We start from the raw sequence: 23758 nt of genomic DNA on the forward strand, positions 1-23758 counted from the left end.
ATAGAACCCACACAGTGCAGCACAAAAACACAGAACCCACACAATGCAGTACAGAAACATAGAACCCACACAGTGCAGTACAAAAACACAGAACCCACAGAATGCAGTACAAAAACACAGAACCCACACAATGCATTACAAAAACACAGAACCCACACAGTGCAGTACAAAAACACAGAACCCACAGAATGTAGTACATAAACATAGAACCCACACAGTGCAGTACAAAAACACAGAACCCACAGAATGCAGTACATAAACATAGAAACCACACAGTGCAGTACAAAAACACAGAACCCACACAGTGCAGTACAAAAACACAGAACCCACAGAATGCAGTACATAAACATAGAACCCACACAGTGCAGTACAAAAACACAGAACCCACAGAATGCAGTACATAAACATAGAACCCACACAGTGCAGTACGAAAACACAGAACCCACAGAATGCAGTACATAAACATAGAACCCACACAATGCAGTACAAAAACACAGAACCCACACAATGCAGTACAAAAACACAGAACCCACAGAGTGCAGTACAAAAACACAGAACCCACAGAATGCAGTACATAAACATAGGACTCACACAGTGCAGTACAAAAACACAGAACCCACAGAATGCAGTACATAAACATAGAACCCACACAGTGCAGTACAAAAACACAGAACCCACACAATGCAGTACATAAACATAGAACCCACACAGTGCAGTACAAAAACACAGAACCCACAGAATGAAGTACAAAAACACAGAACCCACAGAATGCAGCACATAGACATAGAACCCACACCGTGCAGTACAAAAACACAGAAGCCACACAGTGCAGTACAAAAACACTGAACCCATACAATGCAGTACATACACATAGAGCCCACACAGTGCAGTACAAAACACAGAACCCACAGAATGCATTACATAAACATAGAACCCACACAGTGCAGTACAAAAACACAGAACCCGCAGAATGCAGTACAAAAACACAGAACCCACACAATGCAGTACATAAACAGAGAACCCACACAATGCAGTACAAAAACACAGAATCCACAGAATGCAGTACAAAAACACAGAGCCCACACATTGCAGTACATAAACATAGAACCCACACAGTGCAGTATAAAAACACATGCAGTACAAAAACACAGACCCCACAAAATGCAGTACAAAAACACAGAATGCAGTACATAAACATAGAACCCACACAGTGCCGTACAAAAACACAGAACCCACAGAATGCAATGGAAAAACACAGAACCCACACAATGCAGTACATAAACATAGAACCCACACAGTGCAGTACAAAAATACAGAACCCACAGAATGCAGTACAAAAACACAGAACCCACACAATGCAGTACATAAACATAGAACCCACACAGTGCAGTACAAATACACAGAACCCACAGAATGCAGTACAAAAACACAGAACTCACACAATGCAGTACAAAAACATAGAACCCACACAGTGCAGTACAAAAACACTGAACCCACACAATGCAGTACAGAAACACTGAACTCACACAATGTAGTACAAAAACACAGAACCCACACAGTGCAGTACATAAATAGAGAACCCACACAATGCAGTACAAAAACACAGAACCCACACAATGCAGTGCAAAGACACTAAACCCACATAATGCAGTACAAAAACACAGAACCCACAGAATGTAGTACAAAAACACAGAACCCACATAGCGCAGTGCAAAAACACAGAACCCATACAGTGCAGTACAAAAACACTGAACTCACACAATGTAGTACAAAAACACAGAACCCACACAGTGCAGTACATAAATATAGAACCCAAACAATGCAGTACAATAACACAAAACCCACACAATGCAGTTCATAAAAAGAGAACCCACACAATGCAGTACAAAAACAGAGAACCCACAGAATGTAGTACAAAAACACAGAACCCACATAGCGCAGTGCAAAAACACAGAACCCACACAGTGCAGTACAAAAACACTGAACTCACACAATGTAGTACAAAAACACAGAACCCACACAGTGCAGTACATAAACATAGAACCCACACAGTGCAGTACAAAAACACAGCACCCACACAATGCAGTACAAAAACACAGAACCCACACAGTGCAGTACAAAAACACAGAACCCACAGAATGCAGTACATAAACATAGAACCCACACAGTGCAGTACAAAAACACAGAACCCACAGAATGCAGTACATTAACATAGAACCCACACAGTGCAGTACAAAAACACAGAACCCACACAGTGCAGTACAAAAACACAGAACCCACAGAATGCAGTACATAAACACAGAACCCACACAGTGCAGTACAAAAACACAGAACCCAAAGAATGCAGTACATAAACATAGAACCCACACAGTGCAGTACGAAAACACAGAACCCACAGAATGCAGTACATAAACATAGAACCCACACAGTGCACTACAAAAACACAGAACCCACACAATGCAGTACAAAAACACAGAACCCACACAGTGCAGTACAAAAACACAGAACCCACAGAATGCAGTACATAAACATAGAACCCACACAGTGCAGTACAAAAACACAGAACCCACAGAATGCAGTACATAAACATAGAACCCACACAGTGCAGTACAAAAACACAGAACCCACACAATGCAGTACATAAACATAGAACCCACACAGTGCAGTACAAAAACACAGAACTCACAGAATGCAGTACAAAAACACAGAACCCACACAATGCATTACAAAAACACAGAACCCACACAGTGCAGTACAAAAACACAGAACCCACAGAATGCAGTACATAAACATAGAACCCACACAGTGCAGTACAAAAACACAGAACCCACACAGTGCAGTACAAAAACACAGAACCCACAGAATGCAGTACATAAACTTAGAACCCACACAGTGCAGTACAAAAACACAGAACCCACAGAATGCAGTACATAAATATAGAACCCACACAGTGCAGTACGAAAACACAGAACCCACAGAATGCAGTACATCAACATACAACCCACACAGTGCAGTACAAAAACACAGAACCCACACAATGCAGTATAAAAACACAGAACCCACACAATGCAGTACATAAACATAGAACCCACACAGTGCAGTACAAAAACACAGAACCCACAGAATGCAGTACAAAAACACAGAACCCACACAATGCATTACAAAAACACAGAACCCACACAGTGCAGTACAAAAACACAGAACCCACAGAATGCAGTACATTAACATAGAAACCACACAGTGCAGTACAAAAACACAGAACCCACAGAATGCAGTACAAAAACACAGAACCCACAGAATGCAGCACATAGACATAGAACCCACACAGTGCAGTACAAAAACACAGAAGCCACACAACGCAGTACAAAAACACAGAAGCCACACAGTGCAGTACAAAAACACTGAACCCATACAATGCAGTACATACACACAGAGCCCATACAGTGCAGTACAAAACACAGAACCCACAGAATGCAGTACAAAAACACAGAACCCACACAATGCAGTACATAAACATAGAACCCACAAAATGCAGTACAAAAACACAGAAGCCACAGAATGCAGTACAAAAACACAGAGCCCACACATTGCAGTACATAAACATAGAACCCACACAGTGCAGTATAAAAACACATGCAGTACAAAAACACAGAACCCACAAAATGCAGTACAAAAACACAGAACACACAGAATGCAGTACATAAACATAGAACCCACACAGTGCCGTACAAAAACACAGAACCCACAGAATGCAATGGAAAAACACAGAACCCACACAATGCAGTACATAAACATAGAACCCACACAGTGCAGTACAAAAATACAGAACCCACAGAATGCAGTACAAAAACACAGAACCCACAGAATGCAGTACATAAACATAGAACCCACACAGTACGGTACAAACACACAGAACCCACAGAATGCAGTACAAAAACACAGAACTCACACAATGCAGTACAAAAACATAGAACCCACACAGTGCAGTACAAAAACACAGAACCCACACAATGCAGTACAAAAACACAGAACCCAAACAATGCAGTACAAAAACACTGAACCCACATAATGCAGTACAAAAACACAGAACCCACAGTATGTAGTACAAAAACACAGAACCCACATAGCACAGTGCAAAAACACAGAACCCACACAGTGCAGTACAAAAACATTGAACCCACACAATGCAGTACAGAAACACTGAACTCACACAATGTAGTACAAAAACACAGAACCCACACAGTGCAGTACATAAATAGAGAACCCACACAATGCAGTACAAAAACACAGAACCCACACAATGCAGTACAAAAACACAGAACCCACAGAATGTAGTACAAAAACAGAGAACCCACACAATGCAGTACAAAAACACAGAACCCACACAATGCAGTACAAAAACACTGAACCCACATAATGCAGTACAAAAACACAGAACCCACAGAATGTAGTACAAAAACACAGAACCCACATAGCCCAGTGCAAAAACACAGAACCCACACAGTATAGTACAAAAACACTGAACTCACACAATGTAGTACAAAAACACAGAACCCACACAGTGCAGTACATAAATATAGAACCCAAACAATGCAGTAAAATAACACAAAACCCACACACTGCAGTACATAAAAAGAGAACCCACACAATGCAGTACAAAAACACAGAACCCACACAATGCAGTACAAAAACACGGAACCCACACAATGCAGTACAAAACTAGCTATTGTTCTGATGCAAAGCAACAATTGATATTGTAAAAAGGAAGACACTCATCTAACAACACAGCTACTTTGTAGGGATTCTGTAACAGTTAAAGTTGAAGAACATTAATGTGGTTTGAGAATGGTTAAACAACATAAAGGACACACACACACACACAAGCAGGTCACCCCCATCTCTGGCGAGGGCCTGAAGGGACTCAGCAGATCTTTGAGAACACCAGCCCGGCTTTGACCCTGTGGTGAGGTGGGCTTCAAGCTTTCTTCAGCATCTCAGTGATTCTAGGGGCTGGAGAGCCCAGCTGCAGGACAGGTTGGGAGGCCTCCACAGGACCTCCAGACTTAGTACTAGACATGATTGGGGAAGCATGCTGGATCCAACCAAGGGATCCAAAATAGCAACAGAGTCCATGCAGGTCCAGAGAGGGTCAACGAGCTGCACCGCTCTAACCCCCTGCCAGGCAAGTCCTGTGAATCCCACAGTTCATCTAATCTGGCCAGGACAGAGCTTCCTCCTCAGGAAGACTTCTTGCAAAGCTCCATTCCAAGTATCCTTTTCAGAGGGGCATAGGAGGAAGATTCGGGGCATAAAGTTGTCTTCTCTTAGAAACATCCATCCTCCTTCTTGCAAAGTCCATTCTTATTTTAAAGTAAATCTCCACAACCAGCTATGAGTAGCCATAGAGACAGGTGTGCTGGCAGAGTCTTACGCAGTCACAATAATGTTTGTTGCATGCTACCCCAAGACTGTTCTTATGGTCATGAAAATGAAGTTCATTCAAAAATCAGCACTAAAGTGAGGCCAGCAACACCAAGTCTCAGTCAGTAATTCACAGGGGCAGCCAGCAGGCAGCTCCCCTGGGTGGAAGTATGCACCCCTAAAACAATCATGCCCCCTGGCCCTTCCCTAATGGTGCCTCAGTGTCTTAATGGCACATTACTAATCCCGCATATCCGAGAACAGATCTATATAACATAACCTACAAATGTTCTGCAGCCCACCTTACCAAGTTAGGTGGCATAACTCATTATACTGATATTGAACACTACCGAATACTATTACAGGTGTATAACATGCCCATAAACAGGACAACTGGAATTATTGAATTCTGTGGGGGAGCATTTTCTGCATAGTTATGGATGTGCCACACAATCTATCATCTGTTGTATAATTTACAATTTGAACAGAAAATTGTTTCTAGCTCAAACAGATCGATAGTTACCAAAAACGTGGGGATAATGGTTGCCGTGCAGTGAGAAGGTCCTTGCTAAGATTGATTGGTCATCTTTCAGTTGCTTATTGCTGTATTTGGGTGCTAACTTGGTTCTAATGAGGTAAAACCTTTGGCACGTGTGTTACCGTGTGTAAATGACTAATGAAGAAATACTTCAAAATGTGCCTCATTAGGCTGCATAATGTCTCCCTCTCTTCATTTACGGGCTCTATACTTTCTCCCCGTTTGGGTGTTCAGGAGGTGTTTAAACTTCTGCGCTCCGCTGTTGAGGTTACAAGTGCTTAAAAGAAATCATTACATTTTTCACTGGTCCCAGTAAGACTTTTGTCCTTTCTTCCATTCTGCAGGTGGAAACGACTTCCCTGGACGGCACGGCTGAGGCATTTCGACAGGGTAAGATGCAGCTCTGACAAGTACCACGCATCACGTGTTAGAGTACCGCTTTTTAAGTCAAACCCCTGCATTATTACAAAGGGCAGAAATTGTCACGTAAATGAGCTGATGGAAGAGATGAGCATGGTATCCAGGGAACAAGTCCTAAAAAAAGCGGTGGGGGGACTAACCAAGTTAAGCAATATGCAAGTGACATCATGGCGCTTGACATCACTGCATGTGACATCACAGAGTGTGACATCGCACGTAGCATCACAGGAAGTGGCATCACAACCATGACCTCACAGGAAGTGACATCACAAGAAGTGACATCAGATATTAAGACCTCACACATATGTTTAGCAGGTCTATCATGAGTACATTTGAACACTTTACAATATTTAAGAAATTATATTTTACGTAGGAGTTGTGCCAAAAAAGTGACACAACCCCGGCGCAAAATCTGGGTCTCAACTTATACATTTTAAAAAATCCTGCCACAAAGAAATTGGCAACAAGGAGAAACACGACACTAAATCAGGTCTGCTTAATTGGTTGCAAAGTCTGCATTTTAAAATATCTTATGGAGTTAAGGCGCCTGCTGTAGAGGTCTACATGTGCCCAGTAAATCTCAGGGAATAATTATAATGGAGGTTAATGCACTTGTTGGAGAAATATATATATACATATATACATATATTTAAAAAAAAATGTGAATAATTTTTAGTTTGAAAAGCTATATTCATTCTTTTTAAAAAAAATATTATACAGAAGTCGCGCACCCTACACGATGTCTGCGCGCATTCCAGTAGCCATTTTGAAAAGTCGCGCTGGGGTCGCGACTTCGGCGTAATTTGTAAAGTATAAAATATATTTAAATTAATTATAAATAAAAGTAGAACACCAGCCCCAGCACGACCCCCTACACTGCCCGAACACCAGTGCACTGCCCTAAACCCTGAAACACCAGCCCCAGCACGATCCCCTACACTGCCCGAACACCACTGCACTGCCCTAAACCCTGAAACACCAGCCCCAGCATGACCCCCTACACTACACAAACACCACTTCTTAGAAATGGGGGTCTCTAGTTGGCAATGGCTGGCCACTGTCCCCTTCTTCCTAAGTCAGAGTAAGAGGACTACACCCTTTGCTAACCCCTGCTCAACCCTGTGGTAACGTAGCACGAGCAGCTAGGCTTATCTCAGAGGCAGTGTGTGAAGCATTTATGACCATACACAGTAACACAGTGAAGAACACTACAAAGGGACACCACACAAGTAGTCATAAAAAATAGGTATCTTTATATATAGACTTAACACAAGACCAATAACGGCAAAAAGCCACAATACTATAAAATAGAATTACTCTTGAAATGCTGTAAAAATTGTTCAAAGTGTGCAAAGAGGAGTTCATTTCAAAGCAGTGGTCTCTGCAACCCTTTTACTTACAAAGTACCTGGATTTCATAGCAAAACAACCAAAATGTCCCAAAGGAGTTGTAGCGATGATTTTCTGCATGCAAGGCCGGCGATGCGTTGAATGCTTGCCGCTAGGGAGGATGAGCACCTCTCTGCTAGTGCGTGCGGAGACGATGCAACAAACTTCTGCACGCTAGGCCGTTGATACGATGACTCCTTGCCGCGAGGGAGGAGACGAGGCAACGATCCTGATGCGTGTACGATCGTGTTGTGATGCGAAGAAATGGCGCTCCGCGAGGGAGCGCTGATCCTGATGCGATGAAAATGGCGGACGCCCGGCATCCGCGCTGCGATGTCGTGATGTGATGATTTTTGGTTAGCGAGCACTTGACAGCCCACAAACGTGCGATAATCTTTGGGTTTGCGAGCATTTGGCAGCCCGCAAACGTGTGATGCGATAATCTTTGGGTTAGCGAGCATTTGGCAGCCCGCAAATGTGCGATGCGATGATCTCCGGTAGCGAGCCCTCAGCGGCAGCAGCGCGATGATTTTCCGTGTGCTTTCAGCTGCGGCGGCTCGTAAATGGGCGTTAGCGACGATTTCAGCACTCTCTTCTCTGTAGTAGAACTAGAAGCCCTGGAACTCACAGGAGCCTCACCTGCAGATAGAAATCCTCGCTGGGAGGAAACAGGATGCTGGTGGTGAAGTCTGATGTGCCTGAGACTTCAACAGGAGGCTAGCTCTCTCCTAGCCCTTGGGTGATTGCTGTAGCAAGATAAATAAAAGTTCCTTCAAAGTCCTTTTCCCTCTTCTTCCAAGTCCAATGGTAACCACTGCAGGCCAGTCCAAGAAACAGCACACAAGCACAAGGATAGTCACCTCCTGCAGGTTCTTTCAGTTACAGGGACAGAGATTCGTCTTGTTGTCCAGGAGCAATACAAATTGTAGGGGTTTCAGGACAGATATTTATACCCCAAAGGTCTTTGTTCTCAGAAGCTACAAGTCACTGAACCCAGCCAGAACTAGTTCTGCCCAGTCCTGGAGCACTTTGTTTACCAGGCTGCATCCTTCCTTTCAGAAAGAGGGCGTCTGCCATCAGACGCACAGTGGGAGGTGGAGCCAGCATTCACCTTGCCAGGTACAGCCCTATTCCGGTCCAGGAGCTACCCCACCCCTCACTCCAAGGCAGATCTCTCTATTCAACCCAGGTCTGACTCAGCCTGCCCTGTCCCTCCAAAACCAGACAGCCAATACACATAACAGCAGAGCACACTGGAAGGCTTAGGCAAGAAAATACCTACTTTCTAAAAGTGGTATTTTCAAACACAGAATATAAAATTAACTTCACTAAAAGATGTATTTTAATATCCTGAGCTCAGGCATACTAAATTAGTTTTTCTACCATGTTCCTTGGGTCAGTTAAGACTATAGAATGTAATAGTCAAACTGCCCATTCTGGCCTATGGAGAAGGTAGCCTCACAGTAGTGAAAAACAAAAATGGCTGTAATTCACTATCAGGACATGCTACACACACCAAGGCATGTCCTACCTTACACATACAATGCCCCCTACCATAGGGGTGGCTTACATGATGCCAAGGGAAGGTCCAGGGGCTGGGAAGTGGGTGCACTTCACAGCCTAGATGGCAGTTCTGGACTGCACACAGACTCTGCAGTGGCAGGTTTGAGACACACTTTGCAAGCTGCTCTGTGGGTGGCGCAAACCAGCGCTGCAGGCCCAACAGCAGCATTTGGTTTACCAGCCCTGGGCACACAGAGGCCACTCTACTAGGGACTAACAGGTAAACCGAATAAGCCATTCATGGATATACCAATTCACATGTCATATTTACACAGGGAGCATTCGTGCTGTGGCACTGAATGGCAGTGGCACAGCGCCCAGAGCATCTAATACCAGCAAAAACAGAGGAGACAAAAGCAAAAAATGGAAGGGAGACCCACGCCAATGGTGCCAGGTCTAACATGTGTCCCCTCCAGCTGAAATGTGGGGAGAACTACCCACCCCCTTGGGAGTTCTCATCACTAAGGCGGAAAAATCTGAACAGACCATCAGCATTGGCATGTTCTGTACCAGGGCGGTGTTCCACTGTGAAGTCCATACCCTGTAGGGAAATGGACCACCTCAACAACTTGGGATTCTCACCCCTCATCTGCATCAGCCATATGAGGGGCCTATAGTCTGTCTGAACCCGGAAGTGAGTCCCAAACAGGTATGGTCTCAGCTTCTTCAGTGCCCAGACCACAGCAAATGCCTCACGCTCAATTGCACTCCAAATCTGTTCCCGTGGAAGTAACCTCCTACTGATGAAGGCTACAGGTTGGTCTAGTCCCGTCTCATTTATCTGTGACAGAACGGCCCCCACCACTGCACTGCCCTAAACCCTGAAACACTACCCCCAGCATGAATCCCTACACTGCCCAAACACCACTGCACTACCCTAAACCCTAAATCTACCCCCAGCACGACCCCCTACGCTACCCAAACACCACTGCACTACCCTAAACCCTAAATCTACCCCCAGCACGACCCCCTACGCTACCCAAACACAACTGCACTGCCCTAAACCCTGAAACACCAGCCCCAGCACGACCCCCTACACTGCCCGTCCACCACTGCACTGCCCTAAACCCTGAAACACCACACTCAACAAGACCCCCTACACTACACAAATACCACTGCACTACCCTAAACCCTAAATCTACCCCAAGCACGACCCCTTACACTACACAAACATCACTGCAATAGCCATTGCATTTATGGAAATGGCATGGAAAAAACTGAAATTCGACAATGGTTATTTGGGTAATGAATAATGCCATCTAAATGTGAAGTCCGCCATGACCAAGGTCGTACAACAGCTGGGCACATTACCAATATTCCGATGACGATTCTTCCAGAGGGCACATTTTTACAGGGTGTGCTCAGTTCTATAGAAGGAGACCTTTTTAAACAATGATAATATTGTTTATTTGGGAAGGAAAAGGACTTTGAAGATGCTGTGTGACCCTGTGGGCTCAGGTATTAGAGGCAGACAGACATTCGTCATGATGCAATGGCAAAGGATAGTGGGTCAAAGTTTAGTGCCTTAATTCAACACTATTCTCCTAATACTCATGACGGAAACTAATGGAATTCGACGTTTTGTGTATGTCTGAATTTGCACAGAGAGAAGTACATATTTTCAGAAATGCAAGCAGTGTTGCATCTTACTTTACAGAGTATTGCAGGAATGCCACTGTACAGTTCTTATCATCATGAATCTACATTATAGTACATTTTTCTTCATCCGTTAAAGGAACAAAGCCTGCCAGAGCCCAAAACCTTTTTGTTTGAAGGGGCTGCAATAACCAGAGGATGTGGCTTAACGACTAGAGTGGACGACTTTGAAGCTAGGGGACCAGGTTTGAGTCTGGCGGGTGGCTCAAACATCCTGTAATTCTGGGCAAATCACCTCATCTACCCGTGCCTAAAAAAAAATGAATGTGTCCATCTGTAATACAACTGGTGCTCATGTGAGGCGCTCTTATACCTGCGGTTGAGCTTGCACTATATAAAATTGCACCCAAAAAAACATACTTGGAGCGGATTTGGAAATCATATTGCATTTGCAGCAGCCACTCTCCATGTACATGTATAGCAAAGCTCTGTGGCACAAGTTATTTTAGTCTAAGCGTCGATGACTAGATCCTCATCTGAGTAAATATATTATGATCATCAAGGCCTAGCAAAATAATTTTCTGAACTCAGTGTAATCGTCAGTAACTTTTATAATCATAGATAAATTGAAGAGATATACCCGACTGTCGATTAAAAATATCGAAAAACCAAGACATAATCAAGGCTAAGTGAAGGACAACATCAGCAAGGGAGCCAGCCATTCATCAGGGAACCAACATTTACACACATGTCGATGAACTTAGTCGCAAAAAAGAAAACAGGGGAACAAAAGTATAGTCTAAGTCTACAAAATATTGTATTCAACTGTCCCTAGATGCACATAAATCTCTCTGCTGCTCATAAAACAGTCCTACTCCCTGCAGATTACAGTAAAAATAATTCTCTTATATATTTAGACAAAATCCCACTGACGCTATCCTCTGATATTTTCTAATTCTGTCAATATCATCTCTTGTCCCAGTTAAATTTTTCAACAAGGTCATCTTAAACTAACTTCCCAGGACTTTGTCAAGGGTGCTGTACATATATCTATCATACATTCTTTGGAATTGGGCTCAAAAATTTGAACAAACCTGTCTTTTGCTTCTAGTATTCATGTCTATTAAAAGCTTCTGCTGCTGATCTAAAATCCAATAATATAGGTTTATGATCCCAAAATACCTCATCTCTTTCAATCCCAGTCTAAACTCCCAATAATAGATCATACTTTGTTTCTTCAATACTCTTTCACAAATAGGTTTTAAATTCCTGTAATGCCTATATGGCCCAGAATGTATAATAATCGAAGTATGCATAAATGCAAAACTCTGGATCATTGACTGAATTCATGGAATCTTAGTTTAAAATCATACAATGCCTTTGTATTGTTCAAATGTAAACTGCTTTACTTCCTGTCAGATAACAGCCTCGCTGTTGGGACAGCCTTCTCATGCAATGGTCAGTTTGCACAATGCAACCACCCGAGCAGGACTCTGTGTCTATAAATGATCTATCGATTGCGCTCTAAACCTCTACAATGCAATCGATAAGCTCCTTCTCACCATATTCCTGCTGTTTTTTTAGCCATTCTTTCAATACATATTTCCACCCTAACTAGAGGTATGTATCCCTTGTTTCCAGGTAAGAGCAACAGCCCCTTGAGAGAAAGACATCAGCAGAAGAATGTGATCAAGCCAGCTGTGCATTTAATGGGTAAGTAAAAGGGAGACACCTCAACCACGTGCTCAAACATGGATCTCAGAGGGTGTGTGAAACAAAAAGCCAATGTGCCTTGAAAAGCCAAAGATAACACTGAGCATGACCAAAAAACTGTAGAGACACACCTTGATTTGGGGGAAATGTCATCACAGGATTAGCTCCAGTCTGTCTGTCACAGCATCTCCTAAGGAAGCTCTGATCCACCTTCTGTTTCTTCTGACGTATGTCATAATTAGGTGAAAAGCACACACAATCTCGTACTAAAGGCAAACGGAGGGACAGGGTGTGTAAGGGAGGGATTTGTGCAAAGTGTGACATCAGTGCTCTTGTTACAAAAGCTAACTCAGGCCCTAGGTATGGTATCCATGAAGGACGTGATCTCAGGACGCAAGGGCTCATGCAGCGAGAGTGATGTCAGCCATACTGCCAGAGACTTGAGGTTTCCTGTCTGAGTGATGTAACAGTGTACAAAAGAAGAATGTATGACGTGACTTCTCCTCCTTGGACAGAAATGAGGAGTAAGGTATATGCCCCGGCCATAGCGGAGGATATCGGTGTTGTAAAAGTACAAAGACCCAGAGATGTATGCCTCTGAGGCTGCTTTTAACTAGCTAAAACATAGAGTTAAAAAAGTATGTAACAAACATTGTACTAGAGACACTGAACAACCTGAACATTGACTGTGAAAAAAACTGATAATAAAGCACAAGTTACTCACTGTAGTAGAGCACAAAGCTGGTAGCCCATAGTTTTCTCTCCACCAGACTCATAGGCAGTCCATAGCTACTCAGGAGGACCTGAGAAATAGCTTGCATAGCAAAACACTTGGTAAGTGAACACAATGGCTTCACAGGGACACCCCCGCACCCAGCTTCCAGCCCTCATTCCTTGTCTCTCCGTTTTCACCTAGGTGCATGGACAGGGAGGGGGCTGGTCTACCAATATAAAAGTCACTATAGTGAGTCGTTACAGCGAGAACCTGCAAGTTCAGGGAGGGAGATGGTCTACCAATATAAAAGTCAATATAGTGAGTCGGTACAGCGAGTACCTGCAAGTTCAGGGAGGGGGCTGGTCTACCAATATAAAATTCACTATAGTGAGTCGGTACAACGAGTACCTGCAAGTTCAGGGAGGGGGCTGGTCTATGAATATAAAAGTCACTACAGTGAGTCGGTACAGCGAGTACCTGCAAGTTCAGGGAGGGGGCTGGTCTACCAATATAAAAGTCACTATAGTGAGTTGGTAGAGCGAGTACCTACAAGTTCAGGGAGGGGGATGGTCTACCAATATAAAAGTCACTATAGTGAGTCGGTACAGCGAGCACCTGCAAGTTCAGGGAGGGGGTTGGTCTACCAATATAAAAGTCACTATAGTGAGTCGGTACAGCGAGTACCTACAAGTTCAGGGAGATGGTCTACCAATATAAAAGTCACTATAGTGAGTCGGTACAGCGAGCACCTGCAAGTTCTGGGAGGGGGTTGGTCTACAAATATAAAAGTCACTATAGTGAGTCGGTACAGCCAGCACCTGCAAGTTCAGAGAGGGGGTTAGTCTACCAATATAAAAGTCACTATAGTGAGTCGGTACAGCGAGCACCTGCAAGTTCAGGGAGGGGGTTGGTCTACAAATATAAAAGTTACTATAGTGAGTCGGTACAGCGAGTACCTGCAAGTTCAGGGAGGGAGATGGTCTACCAATTTAAAAGTCACTATACTGAGTCGGTACAGCGAGTACCTGCAAGTCCAGGAAGGGGGATGGTCTACCAATCTAAAAGTCACTATAGTGAGTCGGTACAGCGAGTACCTGCAAGGTCAGGGAGGGGGCTGGTCTAACAATATAAAAGTCACTATAGTGAGTCGGTACAGCGAGTACCTGCAAGTTCAGGGAGGGAGATGGTCTACCAATATAAAAGTCACTATAGTGAGTCAGTACAGAGAGTACCTGCAAGTTGGCATTATAGGTATCTCCCACATATCCCCTCCTTCATAGATAAGATTACTTTACAGAGCACAGGCAACCCTAGTACTGTTACAGTCTGGACAAACTGAGCATGAACGGACGTTCCTAGGGTAATCTTTACAGATGGCATATAATGCAGCCCATGTGGCTGACCTGCAGGTGACATCCAAGTGGAACCCAAACTAAAATAAATTATGTTTCATAAAGAGTGTTGTCTCCATTCTGGGGGTGGCGGGGGGGGGGGGGGAAGAATTACAAATTCAGAGAAAATATGCTTTACTGCAGCATTTTCCAAGGAAAACTTTGTGAATATGAGTTTCAATGACAGACTCCAGTAGCTGTCAGGTCTGACATGGAGGACTCCCCATGAAACCCTGACCACTCACTCCAGTTGTGGAACAAATCAAAGCATGTCTTTGATGTTCTTTGCCAAGGCGAAGTGATGACACCTAAGCACTGTCTCTTGTCTTGGAGTCCCTCTACCAGTCTGTGAGACAGACTGGTTTCCTTCAGAAGCTCCATTTAGTGACAAGACAGGATCTCAGGTACAAGGTGAGCAAGCGATCGAGAGCAGAGTGCAGCCACTTACTCAGGTTGTCTTTGCCAGTGCTGGTGACAGGCGACATAGATGAAGTTCTGGATCCAAAGCCGGTTCAGATACAAAGGGTTCACCAGGATCATGGAGCATGTGGGTGACTGTGTAGTCGCTGTAGGAATTAGCAGGAAGGATGGAGAGTCATAGAGGGTCATTCTGACGTATTCAGGATCAACATGTCCGCCCAGATTTACTAACATTTGGTGCAAGGCGACCTGTTGCGCTGCCCTGTGTCAAATGGAGAGAGCAGGAAAGAGCCATATTTACTACGATATGGCACAGTCCTGCTCTCTGTCTGCGCTGACGCACAGAGTGCTACCTAGCCCCAACGCAGGCACCCTTACACCATGGTGCAAGGGTGCTTGAGTTATGGGCAGTATTATTTTTGTGCGGGAAGGAGCACCTTTCTGCATAAAAACAGTCCTGAGAGGCTCGTTCCTTTTTTCAAGAACAAGGAAATAGTGAGAAGAATTAAACATATTTCTCCTCGTTACGCCTCTGTTGGGATGGCGTACCATTTTTACGCATTCCCACATTCACTACCCTTAGAAAATCTTTAAATGCGCTAAACCCCATGTGTGGATGCGTGGGACCGCCCACACTCCACCCATGGAACGCCTTCCCAATGCAGGGTAACGCAAGGAAGCGACTTGTACTGCCTTGAGTTACTTTAGGTTTAATAAGTGTTGGAAATCAGGAGCTATTTGCAGTATCCCCCACTTTGTGCCCCATTTGAGACCACAAAATGCTGGTTTTCTGACTCTGAAAGTGCCCTGGGCTCTGCTAGCCAGGCCCCAAGAACAGTGCTATGGTAAAAAGACACTTAGACTACAGTGCAAACACCCACATACACTAGGGTACACTATGATTCAGGGTACCACTATTATTGGCATGGCCTCCCCTTTAAGGCTCTAGTACATATTCGGGCAGGTGGATCAAAACTACCTTTAAGTCCCTAGTATATAATAGGGCATGGCAGTTTAGAGGCCAGCAGCCCTTTCTGCACTTGCATGTAAATTGTGCCTAAACTCGACTTTGGTGTTTAGGGCGCTTAACATGTAATAAACTAAAATATGTTGGCATATTAGGTACTCCCAGGGCCTCCCCTAGGTGTCACAGCAGTGGGAGTCGGGTACTTATAAGGAGCGCCCTTATAAAATAGGTTTTTATGTGCCCTGGGTTTAGTGAAATTGCACATTCACTTCCCCCTTTGTAGTAAAGTACTTCCCAAAATCACCTTTCGTGCTGGGAGCACTGTGGAGTGAGGATCAGCAGTATGTTTACATATTCAGAACCCCTAAAGTCTCCCCTAGGTGTTCCAGTGGTGGGGGGTCATGTAGATCAACGCAAGGTCATTACAAATGATTTTTTATAAGCCTCGGTGCTGTAAAAAGTGCCAAAGTAATTTTCCCTATTGCGAATCCCCAGCCACTCAGGTTAAAATGGCAAGAAGTTATTCATTAATAATTCCCGCCAGGAGAATCAGAAAATCTCCTCCTAGAATGAATTTATCCTAAGATGTACAGACCAGAAGTTATAAGACTTTCTTGCCTCTAAGCAAAATTCAGCCTTCCAGTGATATCTCCTGATTGGTCAGAGTTAAGTGGATTAGCCAGGCTGCTTTGATGAGGTGATAAGTAGCCCTGGGGTGAATGTGCCATTCTGGTAGGAGAGGGTTCTGTTACATAGGAATGCCAGAGCAAAGGGGAGGGGTCGTCAATAATAATCTTCAATAGAAGGAGGATACAGGCAGGAGAATTTACACTCCTACTCTTTGTACCCAGCCAGATGGCAGGCTTAAGGAAGGAAATGTAGTGTAGTTCCTATATCCCAGATAGGCTCTGCGCCTTGGAATAACATACACTATAGATTTGACATAGGACTAAGGTCAGTATGTCTCTATTGAGTATATTAAACTTAATTACTTGTGTGTGCCAGCTAACTCAGTGGTCACTAGAAACTTCTCGAATATACAAGAAGGGATTAGTCTCTGACAACCGCATAAACATGGCAACTTTGTTTCCCTTTAGAATCGGAACAGTCTCAGAATCGTGGAAACTCAGTCAATCGTGCATGCTTCGTTTCTACAGAGTTGCACAGAAATAGGGAGACGGGCGTTTCAATAAAAGGGTTAATTGGACAGTCTTATTTCTCATGCAAGATATATGAATTGCTACAATCGGAAGACAGGCTGCGAAGTACAATATGTACGAGGTTAGCAGTAAGATAAAATAATACTGCAATAGCATGGTTTGTAGCTATGACACATATTAATCAAAATACATACATAAATAACATAAGCTAAAATGTGATACTCATCTGATGTTTCTAAATTGTTCTACCTCAGTGTACCTAACCTAAGTGCACTACGAGGTTTGAAGTAGGTGCTGTTTCTAAAGTATAGCTAGCTATATTTTAGTTTAGCCAAGAGTTGCCAAAAGTTTCTCTAAGTTCTAGTCAGCTCCATACCTTAGAATGAGAGAGGTTGGAATCTCTTTCTGGACTCGATAGTCTAGAGAGCACTGGAGCTGGATTCTCTGCGAGGAGGATGGCAGCGTCCGGTCAGTGCATCAGGCTGGATCTCCTTCCGAACTTGCCGTGGTTGGATCGAATCCTCCGGGAACCACAATTAGCCAGGGCAAGTGCTGGTATATTTATACCTTGAAGGTGTCTAGGAATGCCAGTATTGACGTAAAAGTCGGGCAGAGGAATGTCATGAATGAATCCCTAAGAAATAGAAGTTCATACATACTTAATGAGTTCTTGGAGAAATCAATATTCAAGCTGAGGGAAATTCCTAAAGGCTTAAGGGTCTGGTTTTCCAAGAAATCATTGTGACGTGGATGGACGGATGTAGGTGGCCATGCCTGTATTTGTTTTGTACGGACAATGTCTAAGTAAGGGCCGGATTTCTATGTCCAAATAAGGGCAATGTGAATTTTACCTATATAAGGGTATAAATCAGGAAACTTATATATGGAATCTAAATCTGCACACAATGGAAGGTGCAGATGCCAGGGGGAGGGAGAATATGGAGATGAGACATCCTGGAGATTGCTTTAGCCAGCTCTTGCCTCTCTGCTGAGACTTCAGCCATATTGAATGTTGGAGAAATAGTGCTTTATGGGAGACCATTGTGCCACACTTTGGAGGACATGGTAATGCTCTGGGCTGTCGTCCTGCATTTTACTGGAAAGGAGTGCCCTCCTGTATGACCCCAGAGTACACTGAATAGGTATCTGAGAGGGGCAGAGCCTCTCAGATCTTCTGCTTGAAACAAGAAGAAGAAGGGGCCATGCATAGAAGTTTGATTTGCACCAAACAGGCCCTGCACTCTGACTGACTGCGCCTGCTGTGCAATGTGGAACTACAACCCTGTGGACCTAATTTGCTTCAAATCCAGACTGGTGAAGAGCATTGAGGGACACCGTGAGAAAAAGCTCTGTAAAAATTTCCAAGTCCGAACATATAAAAGGTGACCAGACCAATCGCAAGAGCCAAGTCACCCACCTTCAACCTCAAGACGGCCTGGATCCTTGGTTCGTCCTGCTGAAAAGCTACTGGAGGTCTGACTTCCATAGGTTTGACCGGGAGCTTGTCACAAGGCAATCCGACGAACCCTCATTGAATCTGGACTGGCTGAGAGCTTTGAGGGACCCCAGGAGGAAAAGCTCCAGAAAGGTTAACAGCTCCAGCAGCAGCAGTGTGGAGAACTTTATGAGCCTCCTTCATCTGCAACTCAGCAGACAAAAGTTCATAATCAACTCTAAAAGGAAGAAAGAAAGATGGGGTGAAGGGAAAGGATGGATGAATGGATAGATCAATAGAAGGGTTAAACGATGGATACTCACAAATATTTTCGAGAGGCCAAAATGTATGCTTCAGTGATGTGTCCGAGGGTCACACTGATGCCAGCAGGGTGGTGGTTGGGGAATGGGGGTAGATGGTGTTAAGGTGAGTGTAGGAAAAGTGAAGCATACACATCTGATGGCAGAACTGAACAACGTGAAACCAGAAACCTGGGATTAATCCCAACTTCTCCACTTAACTAAATTGTGTGATTCCAGGAAATTGTTTTATTTCACTTTCCCTACTCTTTCTTCATATTCACATGCAAGAGAACCTTGAAATAAATGACTTTAGGATATGTGCTGTGCAAAACTTTCTCAAGTGTTAGATTTATTAAACTATGATATTTGTTCCTGTATAATAGGAACAAAGGCCACCCAAAGAGTTCACATCACAACTGGTTTACCTCTTAGTTCACTATTGGCATTGTTGTCAGGGTGGGGTGAGTAGAAGAAGAAATGTTACCAAATTCATGTTTGAAAACTATCCCTTTTAAAAAATACTCTGCAATGATCTTATCTGATGTACGGAGGTGAAACATTTCTGCATGTTAATGAAATAAACTTCTAGAATTTTACAGAGACTTTATCATACTTTAGCACTTATGCTGCAAGATGTCTTTCAAAATGAAGGTGTTTCTAAAGTTAAACTGTACAGGACCCCCTAATTATTTAATTTTTTAACTTTGAATAACCTTCAAATACACGTTTGCCTTTTTATTCAACATCTTTTGAATGTTAGTGCCGTGCCGAGTTAACAGCTGCCAAGTGCTGCTGTTTTCCAGGGGACCCCATGTAAAGGTCAGGGGGGCTGCATGCTACTTTGAGCATCACTGGGTTAAACGATGGCAGAGTAAATGGAAGTCTGAGATAATGGCTGGATGGGTGGACAGATCAGTTGATGGATGAAAGGCTTAATTGATGGATGGTTCAGTCAAACAATGGATGTTTGAGTAGATGGCTGAATGGAAGGGAACATGCATAAATGATTGATGTGCGAACAGATGGCTGGATGGAATGGCCAATGGATGGAGCGGTGGAAGACTGAATATTGGATGAAAGGATAAATGCATGATAGAACGTAGAGGTGAAAATCAGTGGGTGGGTAGAAGGGTAAAATGATCAGTTAATAGATGCTGATGGTTCTGATTGTACTTTTGACTCTAGGGGCTTCAGAATCTGCACTAGAGATGCATTCACGCTTCTTTTCCCATAATTGCTGAGTGGACAATCTTATCAATGCTCACCCAGTTGAAAGACAGAATGTAGGGAAATGTGTGGGTGGAGTGTCCTGGGGGAGTTTCGTTACCAGGATCACTGCTCTGTGTACTGGATTGAATTGCTTAGTATTTAGTTTTGCTATTAAATGACTGTGTTTATATGAAGATGAGCAGTCAGCTGGAGAGTGGTTTATGGTGGCTGTTGAGTTCTGGGCTCCTGTCCCACACACTAGATCCCTGTGACGCCTGTGTCTGCTCGCCCTGCAAACCTGAGAGACCAGTGCAGAAGCGGGTGTACTTGGCCCGGTTTGTAGAGCCCTAGAAGGACAGACCCCGGGACATCAGAGGGAAACGACCTCAACCCCCCGGTTGTGGCCCAGTAGCTCCTGTCTGCCCTGTGACTACTCCCACCACCCCCCAAAAGGGTCTGTCAATGTCACCCAGCACCTACTACAATCCTAGGGTTACTGTGTAACGCAATGTTTGCAGTGTTTGCTCTCTTTACATCCTTCCTGGAAGCAGGAGCGGCCATTTGTATTGTCAAGTGGTGAGCCTGGGAGAAGGGGGAACACAAAACAAAAAAAAAGAATTATGAAGAAAGAAAAATGCACTCCCCTGCTCCGACGGCTGCCGGCTTCCTCCCGCTCCTCTCCATCCGGACGTCCAGGAGCTACTGCACAGGCTCCCAGGTCCCAATGACAGTGCTGCTCAGATGCTGGGAGTACTACATGACTACAGAGGGCCGGCCAATCCCTCACGCGCACTTGGCATTGTCCACCACTCCCCCCACTTCCCTCGTGCTGCAACTACAACGTCAGTGGATGCGGCCGCACCCCTCCCCCGGCTCAGTTTAAGCCTGCAGGACGAAAAATAAAATGATAATAAAAATGTTTTATTATTATTTTTTGTTTGTCCTTTGTCTCTGCTGGCTTTCAGCAGGGGGGGCTCCCGCCCCTGCCGGCTTTCAGCAGGGGGGGGCTCCCGCCCCTGCTGGCTTTCAGCAGGGGGGGCTCCTGCCTCTGCTGGCTTTCAGCGGGGGGCTCCTGCCTCTGCTGGCTTTCAGCAGGGGGGGCTCCCACCTCTGCTGGCTTTCAGCAGGGGGGGCTCCCGCCCCTGCCGGCTTTCAGCAGGGGGGGCTCCTGCCCCTGCTGGCTTTCAGCAGGGGGGGCTCCCGCCTCTGCTGGCTTTCAGCGGAGGCGCTCCTGCCTCTGCTGGCTTTCAGCGGGGGGGCTCCTGCCTCTGCCGGCATTCAGCAGGGGGGGCTCCCGCCCCTGCTGGCTTTCAGCAGGGGGGGGGCTCCCGCCTTTGCTGGCTTTCAGCAGGGGGGCTCCCGCCTCTGCTGGCTTTCAGCGGGGGGGCTCCTGCCTCTGCCGGCTTTCAGCAGGGGGGGCTCCCGCCCCTGCTGGCTTTCAGCAGGGGGGGCTCCCGCCTCTGCTGGCTTTCAGCGGGGGGCGGCTCCTGCCTCTGCTGGCTTTCAGCAGGGGGGCTCCCGCCCCTGCCGGCTTTCAGCGGGGGGGCTCCTGCCTCTGCTGGCTTTCAGCGGAGGGGCTCCTGCCTCTGCTGGCTTTCAGCAGGGGGGCTCCCGCCCCTGCTGGCTGTCAGCAGGGGGGCTCCCGCCCCTGCTGGCTTTCAGTCAGCAGGGGGGGCTCCCACCCCTGCTGGCTTTCAGCAGGGGGGGCTCCCGCCTCTGCTGGCTTTCAGCAGGGGGGGGCTCCCACCTCTGCTGGCTTTCAGCAGGGGGGGCTCCCGCCCCTGCTGGCTTTCAGCAGGGGGGGCTCCCGCCTCTGCTGGCTTTCAGCAGGGGGGGCTCCCGCCTCTGCTGGCTTTCAGCAGGGGGGGCTCCCGCCCCTGCTGGCTTTCAGCAGGGGGGGCTCCCGCCCCTGCTGGGTTTCAGCAGGGTGGAATCCCGCCTCTGCTGGCTTTCAGCCGGGGGGGCTCCCGCCTCTGCTGGCTTTCAGCGGGGGGGTCCCGCCTCTGCTGGCTTTCAGCGGGGGGCTCCTGCCCCTGCTGGCTTTCAGCACGGGGGCTCCCGCCTCTGCTGGCTTTCAGCAGGGGGGCTCCCGCCCCTGCTGGCTTTCAGCAGGGGGGCTCCCGCCCCTGCTGGCTTTCAGCAGGGGGGCTCCCGCCTCTGCTGGCTTTCAGCAGGGGGGGCTCCCGCCCCTGCTGGCTTTCAAAAGGTGGGGCTCCCGCCTCTGCTGGCTTTCAGCAGGGGGGGCTTCCGCCTCTGCTGGCTTTCAGCAGGGGGGTCCCGCCCCTGCCTGGAAGGTATATGTAAGGATGAAATAAGAGTCCTGAGAAACCAAAAACGAGACTGGAAAGTATTTAAGAAACATTTTTCAGTAGGGGTAATAAAGTACAATCGGTAAATGTTTAACATGTCACCTTAAATAAATAAATAAAATGAGTGGGAACCCAGGGCAGTGAAACTGGGCAGGCATTGTGTGAAGAAACTCTGTGGTCTCCGGAAGAAGGCTCGCTGCAGGTCTCAAGACATTTCAAAGGCTAAAGAGGAGGTGGAGTGCATAGCTGCCAAGGTTTGAGAGTGCTTATGTGTGACATATCCATATATTCAGTCTTCCTATGTGTGACATATGAATGCCTTTGTGTGGCACTTTTAGTGATGCATAATAGTGAACCAAGAACCTAAAAGAGAAACACAGTTATACCTATGTAGTAAGATAGATTCCAGAAATTACCCATGTTGTGATTTAAACAGTGCCTTATGTTATGTAGTGTTATGTTAATGGATTTATATAGCACACAGCTGTCCCAGCAAAGGGGCATCCCGGCGCTGACACTGCAGAATGCTAAAGACACTGTGGAGTAAGCACCGGAAGCTCCTCAAGCGGGGAACAGATGTGTTTTAATGGCTTTGCGAAATTGAGAATAATTGTCAATGCTCCTGGTGCGAACAGGGAGCAAGTTCCAAAGCTTAGCAGCCAGGACGCGGAAGGAGAGTCCTCCTGCTCGAATCTTTCTTGCCCGCTGGATGACAGCCAAGTGTTGGCCCATTTAGCGTATGTGGCGAGTGGGTACATAGGGTGAGAGATCGCCAAGATATCCGGAGCTTGAAGGTACAAAATTCTGTGGGCGATACAGAGGGTTTTAAACTCAATGCATTTCGCCACTGGCAGCCAGTGCAGTCTACGGATGGTGCTGGTTGTAGGACATGTTCTCGGCAGACCGAGTAGCATCCGGGCAGTTGCATTTTGTACCCTTTGTAAGCAGAGAATCTCAGCTTTACTCGCCCCGAGATAGAGTGAGCTGGCATAGTCCAGCCTTGATAGATTACTGGCCTGGCTGATGACCTGACGGATGGTAGAAGAAACCTAACAATGGCTTAAGCCCACGTAAAAGTCCAAAGTAGGTCCCGGCTACCACTTTGGTTTGGGCCTGAAAGGTAAGGGCGGAGACAAGCAAAACTCTCAGATTTTTTACTGCCTGCTTAGGGACAGGTAGGCGGCCCAGGGTAGATGGCACCACTGCTCACT

At 45.8% G+C, this 23758-nt stretch overlaps 1 protein-coding gene across 1 annotated transcript in view; it reads left to right on the top strand.

The window, feature by feature from the left end:
• LOC146830515 (lymphotoxin-beta-like) overlaps positions 1-23758 on the top strand; it is a 76983-nt gene that overhangs the window by 39970 nt on the left and 13255 nt on the right. The window contains exons 2-3 of the mRNA XM_085604717.1: positions 6304-6349; positions 12568-12639. Coding sequence (XP_085460843.1) covers positions 6304-6349; positions 12568-12639 — 118 coding nt within the window. The remainder of the gene's footprint in view (positions 1-6303; positions 6350-12567; positions 12640-23758) is intronic.

This window comes from Triturus cristatus, chromosome 5_1 (genome assembly GCF_964204655.1).
Source record: "Triturus cristatus chromosome 5_1, aTriCri1.1, whole genome shotgun sequence".
Lineage (NCBI taxonomy): Eukaryota > Metazoa > Chordata > Amphibia > Caudata > Salamandridae > Triturus > Triturus cristatus.